The 16923-nt window shown below is 43.7% G+C and overlaps 1 protein-coding gene across 4 annotated transcripts in view; it reads left to right on the top strand.

Moving 5' to 3' along the window:
- The window catches only part of UBXN8 (UBX domain protein 8), a 31259-nt gene extending 17165 nt beyond the window's left edge, over positions 1-14094 (top strand). For all 4 annotated transcript variants that reach the window (XM_060182931.1, XM_060182928.1, XM_016192141.2 and 1 more), the window contains 2 exons: positions 13016-13090; positions 13839-14094. In XM_060182931.1, the coding sequence (XP_060038914.1) occupies positions 13016-13090; positions 13839-14006 (243 nt within the window). In that variant the 3' untranslated portion in view covers positions 14007-14094. The remainder of the gene's footprint in view (positions 1-13015; positions 13091-13838) is intronic.
- Positions 14095-16923: the final 2829 nt, after the last annotated feature.

The raw sequence follows: 16923 nt of genomic DNA, 5'->3' as shown, positions 1-16923 counted from the left end.
GTGTTTTTTTTTTTTTAATTTCTCTTTTGTTGCCCTTGTTTTTTATTGTTGTTGTAGTTATTGTTGTCATCGTTGTTAGATAGGACAGAGAGAAATGGAGAGAGGAGGGGAAGACAGAGGGGGAGAGAAAGATAGACACCTGCAGACCTGCTTCACCTCATGTGAAGCGACTCCCCTGCAGGTGGGGAGCCAGGGACTCGAACCAGGACCCTTATGTCAGTCCTTGTGCTATGAGCTACGTGTGCTTAACCCGCTGTGCTACCACCCGACTCCCTAAAGGACAGGTTTTTACTGTTGTTTTTTTGTTTTGTTTCTTGTTTTGTTCAGTAAAAAACACATCACACCTTCCCCCTGCTTTTCATCATCCTCAATCATAAGATCATCAGTGCTGCAATTGGATCTGTTACACTAGATCATAGTTCATTAAAGCTTTACCCTATACTTCTCTTTGTTTCTTAAAATTCCACCAGAGTGAGATCATCTGGTATTCATCTTTCCCCTTTTGTCTTACTTCACTTAACATGATTCCCTAAAGTGGTAGCAAAAGAAAAATGTCATCGTTTCTTAAAGCTGAATACTATTCCACTTTGTATATAAATCACAAATTTTTTTTTTGCCTCCAGGGTTATTGCTGGGACTGGGTGCCTCCACCACGAATCCACTGCTTGTGGCAGCCGTCTTTTCCATTTTGTCATTGTATAGGACAGAAAGAAATTGAGAGAGGAGGGGAAGACAGAGGGGGAGAGAAAGACACCTGCAGACCTGTTTCATACTTGGGAAGAGATCCCCCTGCAGGTGGGGAGCCAGGGGCTTGAACCAGGATCCTTGTGCTGATCCTTGCATTTTGTACTATGTGCGTTTAACCAGTGTGCTATTGCCCAGCCTCCAAATCACAACAACAACAACAAAAATTTAAAAAATTAAAGCTGAATAATATTCCATTTTGTTTATAAATCACAACTTTTTTTTTTTTTTTTTGCCTCCAGGGTTATTGCTGGGGCTCCAGGCCTGCACTACAAATCCACTGCTCCTGGAGGCCATTTTTTTTCCTTTTGTTGCTCTTGTTGTCTATCGTTGTTAATATTATTGCTGTCATTGTTGTTGGATAGGACAGAGAGAAATTGAGAGAGGAGAGGAAGACAGAGAGGGGGAAAGAAAGACACCTACAGACCTGCTTCACCGCTTATGAAGCGACTCCCCTGTAGGTGAGGAGCCGGGGGCTCGAACCGGGGTCCTTATGCCGGTCCTTGCTCTTTGCGCCACGTGTGCTTAGCCCGCTGCGTTACCGCCCAGCCCCCCAATCACAACTTTTTTTTTAAATTTTTTTTTATTTAAGAAAGGATTAATTAACAAAACCATAGGGTAGGAGGGGTACAACTCCACACAATTCCTACCACCCAATCTCCATATCCCACCCCCTCCCCTGATAGCTTTCCCATTCTCTATCCCTCTGGGAGCATGGACCCAGGGTCATTGTGGGTTGCAGAAGGTGGAAGGTCTCGCTTCTGTAATTGCTTCCCCGCTGAACATGGGCGTTGACTGGTCGGTCCATACTCCCAGTCTGCCTCTCTCTTTCCCTAGTAGGGTGGGTCTCTGGGGAAGCTGAGCTCCAGGACACATTGGTGGGGTCTTCAATCCAGGGAAGCCTGGCCGGCATCCTGATGACACCTGGAACCTGGTGATGCAAACTCTAGTGTACTTCTGCTTTCTTTCTTTGGTGCCATACTCCAAACTCAGTCAATTTCTGCTTTGCGCTTCTACTTCTTTTTTTTTTTTACATGCATAACATTCCCCAGATTCCCATTTAACAATACAACCCCCACTATTTCATTCATCATTTTTCATGGACCTGTATTCTCCCCACCCACCCACCCATACCAGAGTCTTTTACTTTGGTGTAATACTCCAATTCCATTTCAGGTTCGACTTGTGTTTTCTTTTCTAATCTTGTTTTTCAACTTCGGCCTGAGAGTGAGATCATCCCGTATTCATCCTTCTGTTTCTGACTTATTTCACTCAACATGATTTTTTCAAGGTCCATCCAAGATCGGCTGAAAACGGTGAAGTCACCATTTTTTACAGCTGAGTAGTATTCCATTGTGTATATAGACCACAACTTGCTCAGCCACTCATCTGTTGTTGGACACCTGGGTTGCTTCCAGGTTTTGGCTATTACAAATTGTGCTGCCAAGAACATATGTGTACACAGATCTTTTTGGATCGATGTGTTGGGTTCCTTAGGATATATCCCCAGGAGGGGAATTGCAGGGTCATAGGGTAGGTCCATTTCTAGCCTTCTGAGAGTTCTCCAGACTGTTCTCCACAGAGGTTGGACCAATTGACATTCCCACCAGCAGTGCAGGAGGGTTCCTTTGACCCCACACCCTCTCCAGCATTTGCTGCTGTTACCTTTTCTGATGTGTGACATTCTCACAGGAGTGAAGTGATATCTCATAATCACAACTTTTTTAAAGCATATTTTTATTTACTTCTTCATGGAGAAGATAGGCAGAAAGAGAGAAAGAACCAGACATCACTCTCATACCTGTGCTGCCTGGGATTGGACTCAGGACCTCATGCTTGAGAGTCCAGTGCTTTAACCACTGAACTACTTCCCAGACCACAAATCTAAACACTCATTTGTCATCAGATGTTTGTGTTGTTTGATCTGTTGAGACACAGGAAAGCCCTAATGGTCTGCATTTCTTAGTGTTCAGTGACTCCTGCCCTCCTTGGAATTCTTTTTCCCCACCAGGTTTATTGCAGACAGAAAAGAATTGAGAGGGAAGGGAGAGAGATCATCACTGCTTTACCACTAGTGAAGCTTTTCTCCTGCAGGTGGGGACTGGAGCTTTGAACCTGGGCCCTTTCACACTGTAATTTTGCACTGCTCCAAGTGTGCTACCACTTGGCCCTAGAAATTGTTTTTGTGGTAGCCATGAACTAGGAGGGTCTCTTTTTTGTCAATACAGTTGCATCATTTTAGTGTAGGACTTTGGATATGTGTGGAAAATCTGCAAGTCATACATAGACAAGTGTAAAATCTAAATTAGTTAGAAAGAAACTAACTCCTCTCTGTGGACCAAACAGATTTGCCCATGACATGTCTGTCCTGACAGCATCTCTGCTGTCTCACTTCTCATCAAATTCTAGGTTTCCACATCAAGCACAGTAATGGAATGAAGAAATAATAGCTCAGCTTTGACAGGAAATACCTTTTATGAATTAATGACTGGGCCAAGGAGATAGCTTAGTGGTTATGCAAAAAACTAAAAACTTCCATACCTGAGCTTCTGAGGCCCTAGATTTGATTTGCAGCACCAGCATAAGCCGGAGCCAAGCAATATAAACAAACAAACAAAAAAAAAACCAAAAGTAAATAAAGGGAATTACCCTGGTTTGAAGCATATGACCGTATCCCTATAGAACTGTATATTCCGGGAGTCGGACTGTAGCGCAGTGGGTTAAGTGCAAGTGGCGCAAAGCACAAGGACCGGCATAAGGATCCCGGTTCGAACCCCGGCTCCCCACCTGCAGGGGAGTCGCTTCACAGGAGGTGAAGCAAGTCTGCAGGTGTCCTTCTCTCCCCCCTCTGTCTTTCTTCCCTCCTCTCTCAATTTCTCTCTGTCTTATCTAACAATGACGATAACAAAAACAATAATAACTACAACAACAATAAAAAAAACAAGGGCAACAAGAAGGAAAATAACAAAAAAAAAAAAAAAAAGAACTGTATATTCCTAGGGGGTTGGGCAGTAGCACAGAGGGTTAAGTGCACATGGCAGTGGTTTGAGCCACCGACTCCCCACCTGCAGGGGGTTGCTTCCCAAGCAGTGAAACAGGTCTGCAGGTGTCTGTCTTTCTCTTCCCCTCTCTATCTTCCCCCTCCTCTCTCCATTTCTCTCTGTCCTTTCCAACAACAACATCAATAATAACAACAATAATAATAACCACAAGGGCAACAAACGGGAAAAAAAAATAACCTCCAGGAGCAGTGGATTCATAGTGCAGACATGGAGCCCTAGCAATAACCCTGGAGGCAAAAAAAAAAGAACTGTATATTTCTATCATCTGTTACTGAATGTACATATATAAAAGAAAGATTGCCAGTGAATTTTTGAAGTTGTATCTTTTTTGTGTGTACTTATAAGAACAGTGTTTTTTCTTCAGAATCTCAGGTTTATAACTCCAAAAAGATTATTTTTTTCTCCTGCCCCCCAAAAGATTATTAAACAGAGGCAATAATCCTGGAGGCAAAAATTTTTGTGATGAATAGTATGTTACAAGATTGTAAAATTATAGTGTATAGTTCCATACTACACCCACCACCAAAGTTCTGTATTCCCACCCTCCCACCTCCCAAAGATAACCACCATAGTTCTTAGAAATAGTTGACAAAGCAGAAATTTGACTAGATTTGGTTTATTGGGCCAAAGTAAAAGACTCTGGGGAAGGGGATTTCAGCTCCTAGAGCACAGTGGTAGAGAAGGACATAGGTTGGTGGGGGTGGGGGGGGCGTGGTTAGAGAATTATGCAGAAAACTGGGAAATGTCACACATGTACCAACTACTGTATTTACTGTTGACTGTAAACTATTAATCATTCTATAAAAAATTATAAAAAAAGGTTGAGCAATGCATTTTTATGTAGTGACAACTGCTCATGGATTCCTGCCTGCCTGCCTGTCTGCCTACCTATCAGAGTACTGCTAAACTCTAGTTTAATGTCAGAGGCTCAGGCATGAAAGTCTTTTTGTAAAAAAACAAACAAAAAAACATATATATATATATATATATATATATATATATATATAGCAAAAATATATGGTTATGACCACTATGTATTCTCTCCAGCCCATAGATTTCTCAGAATTTAATCTAACGATTTCTATGTGTGTTTTTTTTTTTTTTTTTTTTTTAGAGACAGGCAGAGGCAGAGAGAGAGTGAAAGAGAGACAACAGTACTGAAGCTTGCTTCAATGTGATGGAGGCCAAGTTTGAAATTGGGTTTGTACACTTTAAAGCAGTTCACTATTCAAGTGATCTATTTTGCCAGTTATTTATTTATTTACTAGAGAGGGGGAGAGAGAGAACCATAGTATCACTCTAGTTCATTCAGTTCCAGAAATCAGACTCATGACCTCATTCTCTTATGCTCAACACTCTAGCCATTGTATCACCTACTGGGCTGCTGTCGTTGTTATTGTTTTGTTGTTTCTTTTTTTGTTTTTAAACCAGAGCACCACTCAGCTCTGTCTTATGGTGGTACCTTAGGCATGAAAGTCTGTTATGTAAACCAGTGTGCTGTTTCCCTGGCCCCAAATGCATATTTTAAACATCTGCAAGCTATTAGTTTTATTTCCTTTGATAACTTCAAATGACCCATTCCATCTTTAAATAACTCTCTTGTTCTCATTGACCTAGATCTTGTTATTCTACTCTTGATATTAGATCATTAGGACCTATTTCTGGGCAATTAACCTGGTTCCTCTAGATTTTTCTGTTTTCTTTCTTCTTCATTGTAAATGATTTTTTCAGGACAATAAAAATAGACCTTAAGTATGAGGTGTCACTATCATCATAAAAATTAGAAACAGCAAAGTATTGTTTTAGGGAATGTAAACTTCCAATCCGTCTTCCACCTATCACCTTAATAAGCTATTTACAAGTGTTGCAATTCTACCAAATTATTAGTCTGAACAGCCCCACTATAACAATTTAATCTTTTTTTTTGTTTTTTATTATTAGATAGAGACAGAAAAATTGAGAAGGGGGGGAAATAGAAGGAGACACCTGCAGCCCTGCTTCACCACTCATGAATTTTTCCCTCTTCAGGTGGGGACCAGGGGCTTGAACCTGGGTCCTTGCACACTGTAATGTGTGTGCTTAACCAGGTGTGCCACTGCCTGGTCTCCAAAATTAAATCTTTTTTTAAAAAATATTTTATTTTATTTATTTATTCCCTTTTGTTGCCCTTGTTGTTTTATTGTTGTAGTTATTATTGTTGTTGTCATTGTTGGATAGGACAGAGAGAAATGGAGAGAGGAAGGGAAGACAGAGGAGGAGAGAAAGATAGACACCTGCAGACCTGCTTCACTGCCTGTGAAGCGACTCCCCTGCAGGTGGGGAGCTGGGATTCGAACCAGGATCCTTATGCCGGTCTTTGTGCTTTGAGCCACCTGCGCTTAACCCGCTGCGCTACAGCCCGACTCCCCCAAATTAAATCTTGATATGAATCAAATGCCTTACTCTGCCCCCTCCCCCAAGTAGTGCTTTTCCTGAAGTTTCACACCTGCATGATTTCACCATTCCCAAAGGATTTATTTATTTATTTATTTATTTATTTATTTATTTGGTGAGAAACAGAGGAGGGAAAATGAATTGCACCACAGCGTTGCTCTATGGCTGAGGAAGTTTCCCCTTTGCATGTTGTTTTCATGTGACAGTCTTTGGCTTGAAACCCAGTTCTAATGCATGGTAATGTGTATGCTCTTATCTTCTGACCCCCATCAGTTAATTAGTCAGTTTACTTACATATTTTTATTTTTTGCCACTAAGGTTATTGCAGGGGCTTAATGCCTGCATGATTTCACTGCTCCAGGCGGCCAATGTTTCCCCTCCCACCTTTTCTTTATTTTTTCTGTTTATGATAGAGATAGAAATGAAAGACGGGAGGCGGGTGGTAGTGCAGCTGGTTAAGCGCATGTGGCGCAAAGCACAAGGACCAGCGTAAGGATCCCGGTTCGAGCCCCCCGGGTCCCCACCTGCAGGAGAGTCGCTTCACAGGCGGTGAAGCAGGTCTGCAGGTGTCTATCTTTCTCTCCCCCTCTCTGTCTTCCCCTCCTCTCTCCATTTCTGTCTGTCCTATCCAACATTGACGACATCAACAACAATAATAACTACAACGATAAAACAACAAGGGCAACAAAAGGGAATAAATAAATATTAAAAAAAAAAAAAGAAATGAAAGACAAGGGACCCTGGGTGGTGGCACACGTGGTTGAGCACACATGTTACAGTGCATGAAGAGCTGGGTTTGAGCCCACACTCCCCATATGTAGGGGGAAGCTTCACAAGTAGTGAAGCAGTGTTGCAGGTACTTCTCTGTCTCTATCCCTCTCTTTCTTCTTCCCCTGTCAATTTCTCTGTCCTACCCAGTAAAAAAGAATCAAAGGAGAGAGAGCGAGCGAGCAAGAGAAAGCCACAGCCTGTTCCACCATTCATGAAACCTCCCCCACTCCCACTGTAGGTGGGGACCAGAGGCTTGAACCTGGGTCCTCAAGCATTGTAACTTGTGTCCTTAACTAGATATGCCACAGCCCAACCCCTTGACCCTTACATTTAATAGTGTTTTGTTTGTTTGTTTGCTTGTTTTGTGTAGGTAAACATGGTTTGCAACCTTTAAATGATTTGGAAATAAAAATTTCACCTCAAAATGTGTCACCCCACTTCTGCCCCCATTAAAGCACCAATATCCCTCCACAAAGTCCATCAAACTCTCTTAGCAGCCACCCGGGTTCACACACACACTCCCCATTCCCTGTGTAAACCTTCAGTTCTGCTCTCTGAGTCTTTGCCTTCATTGCCTGTATCTTGGGCTTTTATTTATTTATTTTGCCTCTAGGGTTTTCGCTGGGGCTCAGTACCTGCACTATAAGTCCACTGCTCCTAGTGGCCATTTTCCCATTTTATTGCCCTTGTTATTTATTTATTTTTATAGTTGCTGTTGTTGTTGGACGGGACAGAGAGAAATTGAGAGAGGAGGGGAAGACAGGAGGAGAGAAAGATAAGACACCTGTAGACCAGCTTCACCGCTTGTGAAGTGACCGCCCCCACCCCCCACCTTCTCCACCTTCCCCACCATCTCCACCCTCTCACCCTCTCCACCGGTGGGGAGCTGGGGGCTCAAACTGGGATTCTTATAGTCCTTGTGCTTTGCGCCATGTGTACTTAACCCGCTGCCCAGCCCCTGGCTTTTTAATTTTTTTTTTCCTTTTCATTAGTTAATCTGAGCTTCCAGTTCATGTCTATGTTGCTTTTTCCATGTATGTTGTAGTTTTGTGGTGGTGGCAGCGGTGAAAGTAAACAGGAACTGCTTGCACACTATTATCTTGGCCAGAAGTCTACCATTTCATTTCATTTCCTTGAACGGAAATATTTTATTTTAAAAAATAATTAAAACATTTATTTTATAGGACAGAAGGAAGGGGGGAAATAAGGAAAGAGATACTTGCAGTACTGCTTCACTGCTCATAAATGTTCCCCTTGTAGGTAGAGATTGGGGGCTTGAACCTAGACTAGGTCCTTGTGCACTGTAACATGTGCATTGGGAACATTGTTGCCTGGCCCCAATAGTAACTCTGAGGAGTAGTTGTTTTTTTTAACATTTTAAAAAAATTTATTTCTTTTTGTTGCCCTTTTTTTTATTGTTGTAGTTATTGATGTCATTGTTTTGGGTAGGACAGAAAGAAATGAGGAGAGAGGAGGGGAAGATAGAGAGGGAGAGAAAGATAGACACTTGCAGACCTGCTTCACCAAGCAACTCCCCTGCAGGTGGGAGCCAGAGGCTTGAACTGAGATCCTTATGCTGGTCCTTGCGCTTTGTGCCACCTGCGTTTAACCTGCTGTGGTACTGCCCGACTCCCTGAGGAATAGTTTTCTGATAGGTAGATAATGAGCTTCAGAGTAAGTTATGAATCCACCGTATTTTCTTTTTTTTTCACTGTGTGTGTGTGTGTGTGTGTGTTGTCAGGAAACAATCTCAAGGCCTTACCTATCTGTTTTGCTGAGCCACCTCCCTGGCCAAGTTTTTTGTATTTTTCATTTTTGGATAGAGATAGAAATTGAGAAGTAAAGGGGAGATGGAAAGGGAGGGAGATACCTGCAGCACTGCTTCACTTCTTGTGAAACTTACCCCCTGCAGATGGGGAGCAGAGGCCTGAACCTGGGTCCTTGAGCACTGTAACATCTGTGCTCTGAGATAGAGAGAGAGAGAGAGAGAGAGAGAGAGAGATATGTATATGAGCCAGAGCATGACTTTGGCACATATGATGCCAAGGATCAAACTTGGGACCTTGCCTAAGGGTCCAAGGCTTTATCCACTGGGCCAGCCTGTCCCAGCCCCCCCCCCCGCCATACTTTTTAGAGGGCTAAGGGAGAGAGACAGACACAGACAAAAGTAGGGCCCCATCATCAGTTGAGTTTGTTTGGCTATTAATTGGGCTCTCTTGTGGTGCCAGGGATTGACCTCAATCCCTGATAAAGCATGCTCTTTACCATCTACTTGACCCCCATCTTTTCTTTTTTTATGATGTCTTTTAATACACAAGCTGTTAGCAAGCCTTCTTTCTGATTGCTTAATTGCTTTTTTAAAAATATTTATTTCCCCTTTTGTTGCCCTTGTTTTTTATTGTTGTTGTTATTGATGTCATCATTGTTAGATAAGACAGAGTCCCGAGAGCTTCTTAATTACAAAGACGGGTATTCCATGGACTCCAGGAATGGCAAATGTGTCCCAAGGACAATTGCTCCTGGACAAGCTCTTTTAAAATTTCTAGCTTCTCCCTAGGCAAAGGCTACTGTTCCACCCAGACAGGCTCGTTTGGGTAGTTCAGTTACGAACAGTGCCAGTTACTATTGGGGGTGCTGGTTAGATCTAGAAGTCTTGCAGGAGTGGGTGTGGCTCCCTTCAGAGGCATCTGAGGATATTACTACATCAAGAGATTCCAGCAGATCTCTGCCCAGTAAGTTGGTGCTAATATCAGCTATCAAAGGACGAAAGTGTCCGGTAGTCCCTTCCGGGTCTTCCCACGTAAGTGAATCTCATGTGAGAAAGGCTTGGGTCAACCCTCCAACGCCATGTAAACGGGGTCCTGGGAGGAGTTCCTAACTCTGGGGAACCTCTGCTTGCCTTAAAATTGCCTTATCTGCCCCTGTGTCAATCGAACACTTAAAAGGAATATTACCAATCCTTACTGTCATAGTAGGGTGACCTCATTCTAAAACAGGAGTGGTCCACATAATCTCAGGCTCTGAATTTGTGCCATTTGCTTGCTCCAGCTGGCCATCTTTATGTCGAGAGTTCCCACATGCCCCAGGCTTCTCCCACTCGCCCTCTGCTGGGTTTACATGGCGTGGTGGGCAGAATGATGAGTTGGGTCCCAGGCTGGGCTTTTGTTTATGGAAAAAAGGTGCAGCGCCAAGCGGGCCGCAGCGCCAAGCGGGCCACAGCTCCCTCTTGGGGGCGGGGCTGAAGGTTGTCCCGGGCCTAGTTTAAATCCCTGTTTTAAATCTACATTTGACAGGGGCGTGCCATTTTTATGAAACTTGGACCAACAATCTCTCCTCCAATGAAACCCTTTCTGGCATCTAGGACAAGGCGTCCATGGCCTCTGGCTCCCTGGCTGGAAGCGAGGTTGCGATTTATTTTCTAGACATTGGTTACATCAGTGCCCTTTGTGACCACACTGAAAACAAGCCCCCTTTCGCTTATGTAGGGTAGCTGCATAGGCCTGTGTCATAATGGGTGCCTCATAAGAGCTTGATCTGAGTTCCTGTGTCGCTAAAATCCAGGTATCTGGATGTTCGATTTTAAGACTGAGGCACACCTGACGGAAATCCGGAAGCATGCCATCCCAGACAATATAACGCAGGAGGAGAAAACGAGCATCAGGATTATAAATCTTTCTCTCCAAACTTGATTGGACCCTGGTAATGAATTTAACTAGGTATTCATCAGGTTCTTGGCAAAGGGAGAGGATGGGGGCTGACGCTCCTCCCATGGGTGGAGTTAACCTCTCCCATGCCTGTAATGCGCAGAGGCATACCTGATCAAAATAACTGGGTGGAAACCTGGCCTCTGCCTGTTAAATTCCAGTTTCCAGATGACCCATTCCAAACAATGCCTCAAAATTCCACTCTGGTTGATTGTGACTATTTCTCTGGGATTGCTGTAAAGATTCATCGTGAAAAAATGCCTCCCATTGAAGGAAGAGGGGGGGTGTGGGAGCGTAGCGCAAGCCACGTCCCTCCAGTTTTGGGGGGTGTTAAGGTTCTAGAGGAGGCCTTGTAAAATGGACTTGGTCCATGGAGCATGAACTCTATCCTCCTTAATTGCCTGGTGACGTTTTTTAAGATCTGCAGAGGAATATGGATACCAGACCTGAGGTTTTTGTCTATTGGGGGCAACATTGACTGGGAATGTGTGGACTTGCTCTGGAAGAAACACTTCGTTGTAAAGCCCACAAAGGCATTCTGTGTCCAGTAGTGGTGTATTGGCGGGCGGGAGGAGTCATGGAAGTGGAAGCCACTGGAGGAGCGGCAGCAGCAGCCAGAGAAGCTGAACATGTCAGCCAAAACGGGACTCTTGGGGCAAAATACAGATGGCTTGGGGGGGGGTAAGCACCAAGACTATATCCCTTAACTCTTGGATCTCAGCCTCAAGGTCCCTTACCTTGTTGGGAGGGCACCCTATATATACCCTGAAAGCTGCGACCATGGTCAAGAGGATCCACGGTGCGGCCCCGAATAAAATGTCTCTGAGATAGAAAACCTGTCTCATGAGAAAAGAGTAGAGGGTTTGGGAAGCCTCTTCATAAAAAGGGAGATCTCCCATGGGGGAGAGGAACACAAGGCTGCAGAGAGTCAAGCGGCTGTATGATTACCTGTGTCTGGGCAGGTCAGGTCCCTGTTCAGGGCACCAGATGCTGCGTGGGCACCTCAGAGTTGGGTGAGAACGCAGTGGTTCGGGCCACGTGGAGCTAGCAAAATGGCCGCCTCTCGCTACACGCAGCAACCCTTCTCTGTGAAAAGGGGCAAAGAGAGAGGGGCAGAAGCAGAAGGGCTTTTAGGGAGAAATTCTGGAAATGGCAAGTCAGGATGGGAGAGGCTAGGAAACAAGGCACTCAGGGATAGGGTTACAGCTCTCACGGGAATGGGAAGGGGGAGGAGTAAACAAAGCACTCCGGGAAACTTGGGTATCAGCTCTTGTGGGAATTGGCGATGCCCTGAGGGGACAACATGGTGGATGTGACCGCATCTGCACAATTTCCCAGCAATGGAGAGAAATGGAGAGGGGAGGGGAAGACAGAGGAGGAGAGAGAGATAGACACCTACAAACCTGCTTCACTATCTGTGAAGCAACTCCCCTGTAGGTGGGGAGCTTGGGGCTCAAACCAGGATACTTAGGCCAGCCCTTGTGCTTGGTGCCACATGCGCTTAACCCGCTGCGCTACTGCCCAACTCCCTGCTTAATTGCTTTTATCAAAGGGAAGATGATATGGAAATGAATATATAAAGGAGCAGGTCTGCCTCCAGGAAGAGAGGATCTTTTAGAACTAGCAGTTAGGGGAGTTGGGTGGTAGGTGGTGAAGCAGGTCTGCAGGTGTCTGTCTTTCTCTATCCCTCTCTGTCATCCCCTCCTCTCTCCATTTCTCTCTGTCCTTTCCAACAATGACAGCATCAATAACAACAATAACTACAACAACAATAAAAAACAAGGCAACAAAAGAGAATAAATAAACATATATTTTTAAATAGGAACTAGCAGGACTGAGTCCAGATCAGCTCTCACTTGCTTAGATGATGTGGACCCAGTAAACAGCGTACAATAGGAAGGAGCAGGATGGGTAACATATCCCTTTTTTCCCAGTGTCTTTCTTGTCTACAGACTCAGAGTTGACTGGATCTTGGTTTGTTGGGTTACTTTTGAAGCTCAGCTGCAGTCTGGGTTTTATCTGGGTGACTGATGGATTTCTGTCTCATATTCTCTCTGGGAGGCTGTCACTAATCACATTCTATAGGAAGATGTTTTTTTTTTCTTATTTTGTTTGAAAAGAATTACTTCTTTGTTTAGAGTATAGATTTTTGGTCTGCTATGTTGGTCTACCATTCTCATAGCTAAATTCCTACATTCCTTAATATTTTGTAATTATACCTGTATTTTATAGGAGCAGGATTTTGGGGATTATAGAGAACAGTAGAATGGAATTTTTACTTGAATTTTTTTCCCCCTTTAGGTAGTTAGAATTGCTCTCCGATGTCCAAGTGGGAGGATCTTGAGGAGAAGGTTTCTTAAGTCTTGGAGTTCACAGGTGAGGAAATTTGTATGTTGATAAAGATTTTTGCTTAATTCATGTAGTAGGGATGGAATCACTCGGTTTTCAATTTTATTGAATACTTTTTCCAACACCTATAACTGGGGCTTTCCTAATTGTTAAACTAATGCCTCTGTTTGCTGGGCCTTCTCTGAAACAAAAGGCATTAAAGGGTATTCACATCTCAAAATTCCTGGCATGCTGTTTCCTCTATTTATTATTTATTACCGGAGCACTCCTTAGCTTTGGCTAATGGTGGTGCTGGGGTTGAATCTGGGGCCTTAGAACCTCCCTCCGGCATAAGAGCCTTTTTGCATAATCATTATGCTGTCTCCTCTTTTCCTTTACATTGTAGACTTGCCTTTGAAAGGTGTGATGACTTAAGTGACAGAACTATAAAATACGATCATCTAAAGGGACAACATTAAAGAGTGTCACCCATTACAGTGCACAAGGATCCAGGTTCAAGCCCCTGGTCCCCACCTGCAGGGGGAAATCTTCATGAGTTGGTGAAACAGGGCTGCAGGTCTCTCTTTACTCTTCCTCCCCTCTTAATTTCTCACAGGCTCTATCCAATAGTAAGTCAAACTATTAGAAAAAATTATCAAAGCTCAGCTCTTGATTTATTGACACTGAACTATGACATGAACTATGATATGGTATGAACTATGAGCTATGACACTGAACTTGTGGTCTCCAGCATAAAAGTCTTTTTACATAACCATTATCCTATCTCCCTGCCCAGGTCTTACTGAACTGGATGATGAAAATTGGGTACCACTCATCCCTATACAGCCTTTCTACTTCCTTTCCCCGAAGACTTCTGGAAGTAGAGGGAGGTTGGTCACTGCAGGATATAGGAATAACGGCAGACACTGTACTCAATGTGGAAGAGAAAGAGAAGAACAACTAGTTAAGAAATGAATACTATCTGTAAAATCAGCTATGCTGTGACCTTACTGGACAATGAAGGATTCACATTAAATCAAGCCAAACCTTGACTGCACTCAAGTCGATAAATGTTTAATTAATATCCATATGCATGCCTTCAGGGATAAATGTCTAATATACCACTGTGCTATTTCCTCAGTCCAAGATGACACTTTAGAGAAATTTGTTATATGGCAATAAAGAACTAGTACAGAAACATTTCAGGCCATTTTGCCAACAAAAGATGTCCTTAGAAATGATTTACTTTTCTGGGGGACATTGATTTTTCTAGTTGTTAATATTTCTTTTCTTTTTTTTTGCCTCCAGGGTCATTGTTGGGGCTCGGTGCCACTGCTCTTGGAGCCCATTTTTTCCCTTTTGTTGCTCTTGTTGAATGTTGGTCGTCATTATTACTGCTGCTGTTGTTGGATAGGATAGAGAGAAATTGGATGAGGAGGGCAAGACAGAGAGGGGGAAAGATAAGACACCTACAGACCTGCTTCACCTCTTGTGGAGTGATCCCCCTGCAGGTGGGGAATCAAGGGCTTGAAATGAGATCCTTATGCCTGTCCTTGTGTTTCATGCCATGTGTGCTTAACGAACCCTCTGCGCTACCACCTGACCCCCGTTAATATTTCTTAATCAGGGTTCTGTTCAAAGATTCAGTAAGCTTTCACTTTCATTATAATCTAAAATACTCAAATACAAAAATTTTAAAAATCCTATGTCTGCCTGTTCTGATGACAGTTTCATCAGTTCTGTTGTCTGCTTGTATCCGTCTTCCAGAAGTTTGACCATAGAAACTAGTAATTATAGGGACTGGTTGGTGGTGTACCTGGTTGAGTGCATTCATTACAGTGTGCAGAGACTCAGGCTCAAGTCTCCAGTACCCATGTATTGAGGGAGGACAGCCAAGTTTGTTCCCCACATGGCTAAAGATTCATCACACATAAATTAAAACAAACAAGCAAACAAAACAAACAAAAAAAACTGAGAAAGCATGATTTCCAGGAATTTTTATTCAGGAAAGCAGAGAACACCCACATGTTGGAGTACATGTGAGCAGTGAGAGGGAACAAGCATGAGGGTAGGCCATTTATTCACATGTTGAAGTCCCTACCTTCCCAGAGAGAAACCACATCCGTTAACAGCTTCTTATAAAGTGTCACCACTGCCTTTTAAGCCACATTCACACCTGTTACCACTCCCATTTCCCCGTGCAACAATTTCCTTCCCCGCTAGTACGGGAAATATGTGTGCCTGGGGAACATCTGTTCTGGTGTGGTGCAGCACCGTCTGTGTCCCCCCAGGTTCTCCCTATTCATTCTCTGACCCCAACACCCACCTGCAGTGGGGAAGCCTCAAAAGCAGCGAAATTGCTGGTGTCTCTCCTTATCTTCCCCTTCCCTCTCAATTTCTAACCGACTCTATCCTAAATAAACAAACACAAAACATATACCTAGGGAGTCGGGTGGTAGTGCAGAGGGTTAAGTGCACGTGGCGCAAAGCGCAAGGACCAGCGTAAGAATCCCTGTTGGAGCTCCTGGCTCCCCACCTGAAGGGATGGTGAAGCAGGTCTGCAGGTGTCTATCTTTCTCTCCCCGTCTTCCCCTCCTCTCTCCATTTCTCTGTCCTATCCAACAATGATGACAACAATAATACTACAACAATAAAACAAGGGCAACAAAAAAGTATTTTAAAAAATATGTACCTATATATATTTTTAGTATTCAAAATTTTTTGGGGCCATCATTGAAGCTTCAGTGTGCCATGCTTTTTAATTTTTTATTAATGTATTTAGCCTCCAGGGTTATTGCTAGAGCTCGCTCGGTGCCTGCACTACGATCTACTTTTACTAGAGACCATTTTTCCCCATTTTGTTGCCCTTGTTGTTAACCTTGTCATTATTATTGTCATTGCTGTTTGTTGGATAGGACAGAGAAAAATGGAGAGGAGGAGGGGAAGACAGAAAGGGGGAAAGACACCTGCAGACCTGCTTCACCACCTGTGAAGCGACCCGCCCTGCAGGTGGGGAGGTGGGGGCTCGAATTGAGATCCTTAAGCTGGTCCTGGTGCTTTGCACCACATGCACTTAACCTGCTCTGCTATTGCCCGACCCCATGACTTTATTTTTATTTATCAGATAGAGATAACCAGAAATTTAGAGGAAGCAGAGGAACTAGAGGGAGAGAGATGGATAGACACCTGTAAAGCTTTCCCCCTGCAGGTGAGGACCAAAGGCTTGAACCCAGGTCCTTGCACATTGTAATGTGTGCGCTAATCAGGTATACCACCACCCAGCTCCCCCTTTTTTTTTTTATTGTTTTAATTATTATTGTTCTTGTTAATGATTTTGTCAGTTAGGACAGAGAGAAATGGAGGAGGGGAGACAGAGGGGGAGAGAAAGACACCTGCAGACCTGCTTCACCGCCTGTGAAGTGACTCCACTGCAGGTGGGGAGCTGGGGGCTTGAACTGGGATCCTTACTCTGGTCCTTGCGTTTTCGCGTCATGTGTGCTTAACCCACTGCGCTACCACCCAACTCCCCATACTGACTTTATTTTAGGTAGAGATCACAGCAGCAAAACTTTGTTCAGTGTTATGCTCAAACCAGGGTTGCACACATGAGCTATTTCACTGACCACAAAATATCTTTATCTTTTATTAAGGGCTGGGAGATAGTGAAATGACTTTGCAACAGACATTCATGCCTGAGGTTTAATCTCTGGTGAGCCTTCGTGCTACAGGTGCTTCCCTTCTATGTCTGTCTCTCCGCGTCTGAATAGTTAACCTTGTTTTTTTTTTGGGGGGGGGGCTTTTTTAACAACTGATTAGCAATTATGTAATAGTTTCTAAAACTTGTGAGATGAAAGTGACCTGTCCTACTCTCTCCCTCCTCC

The sequence above is a fragment of the Erinaceus europaeus genome, chromosome 2 (assembly GCF_950295315.1).
Source record: "Erinaceus europaeus chromosome 2, mEriEur2.1, whole genome shotgun sequence".
Classification (NCBI taxonomy): domain Eukaryota; kingdom Metazoa; phylum Chordata; class Mammalia; order Eulipotyphla; family Erinaceidae; genus Erinaceus; species Erinaceus europaeus.
This window is presented reverse-complemented; position numbering and strand designations above follow the sequence as displayed.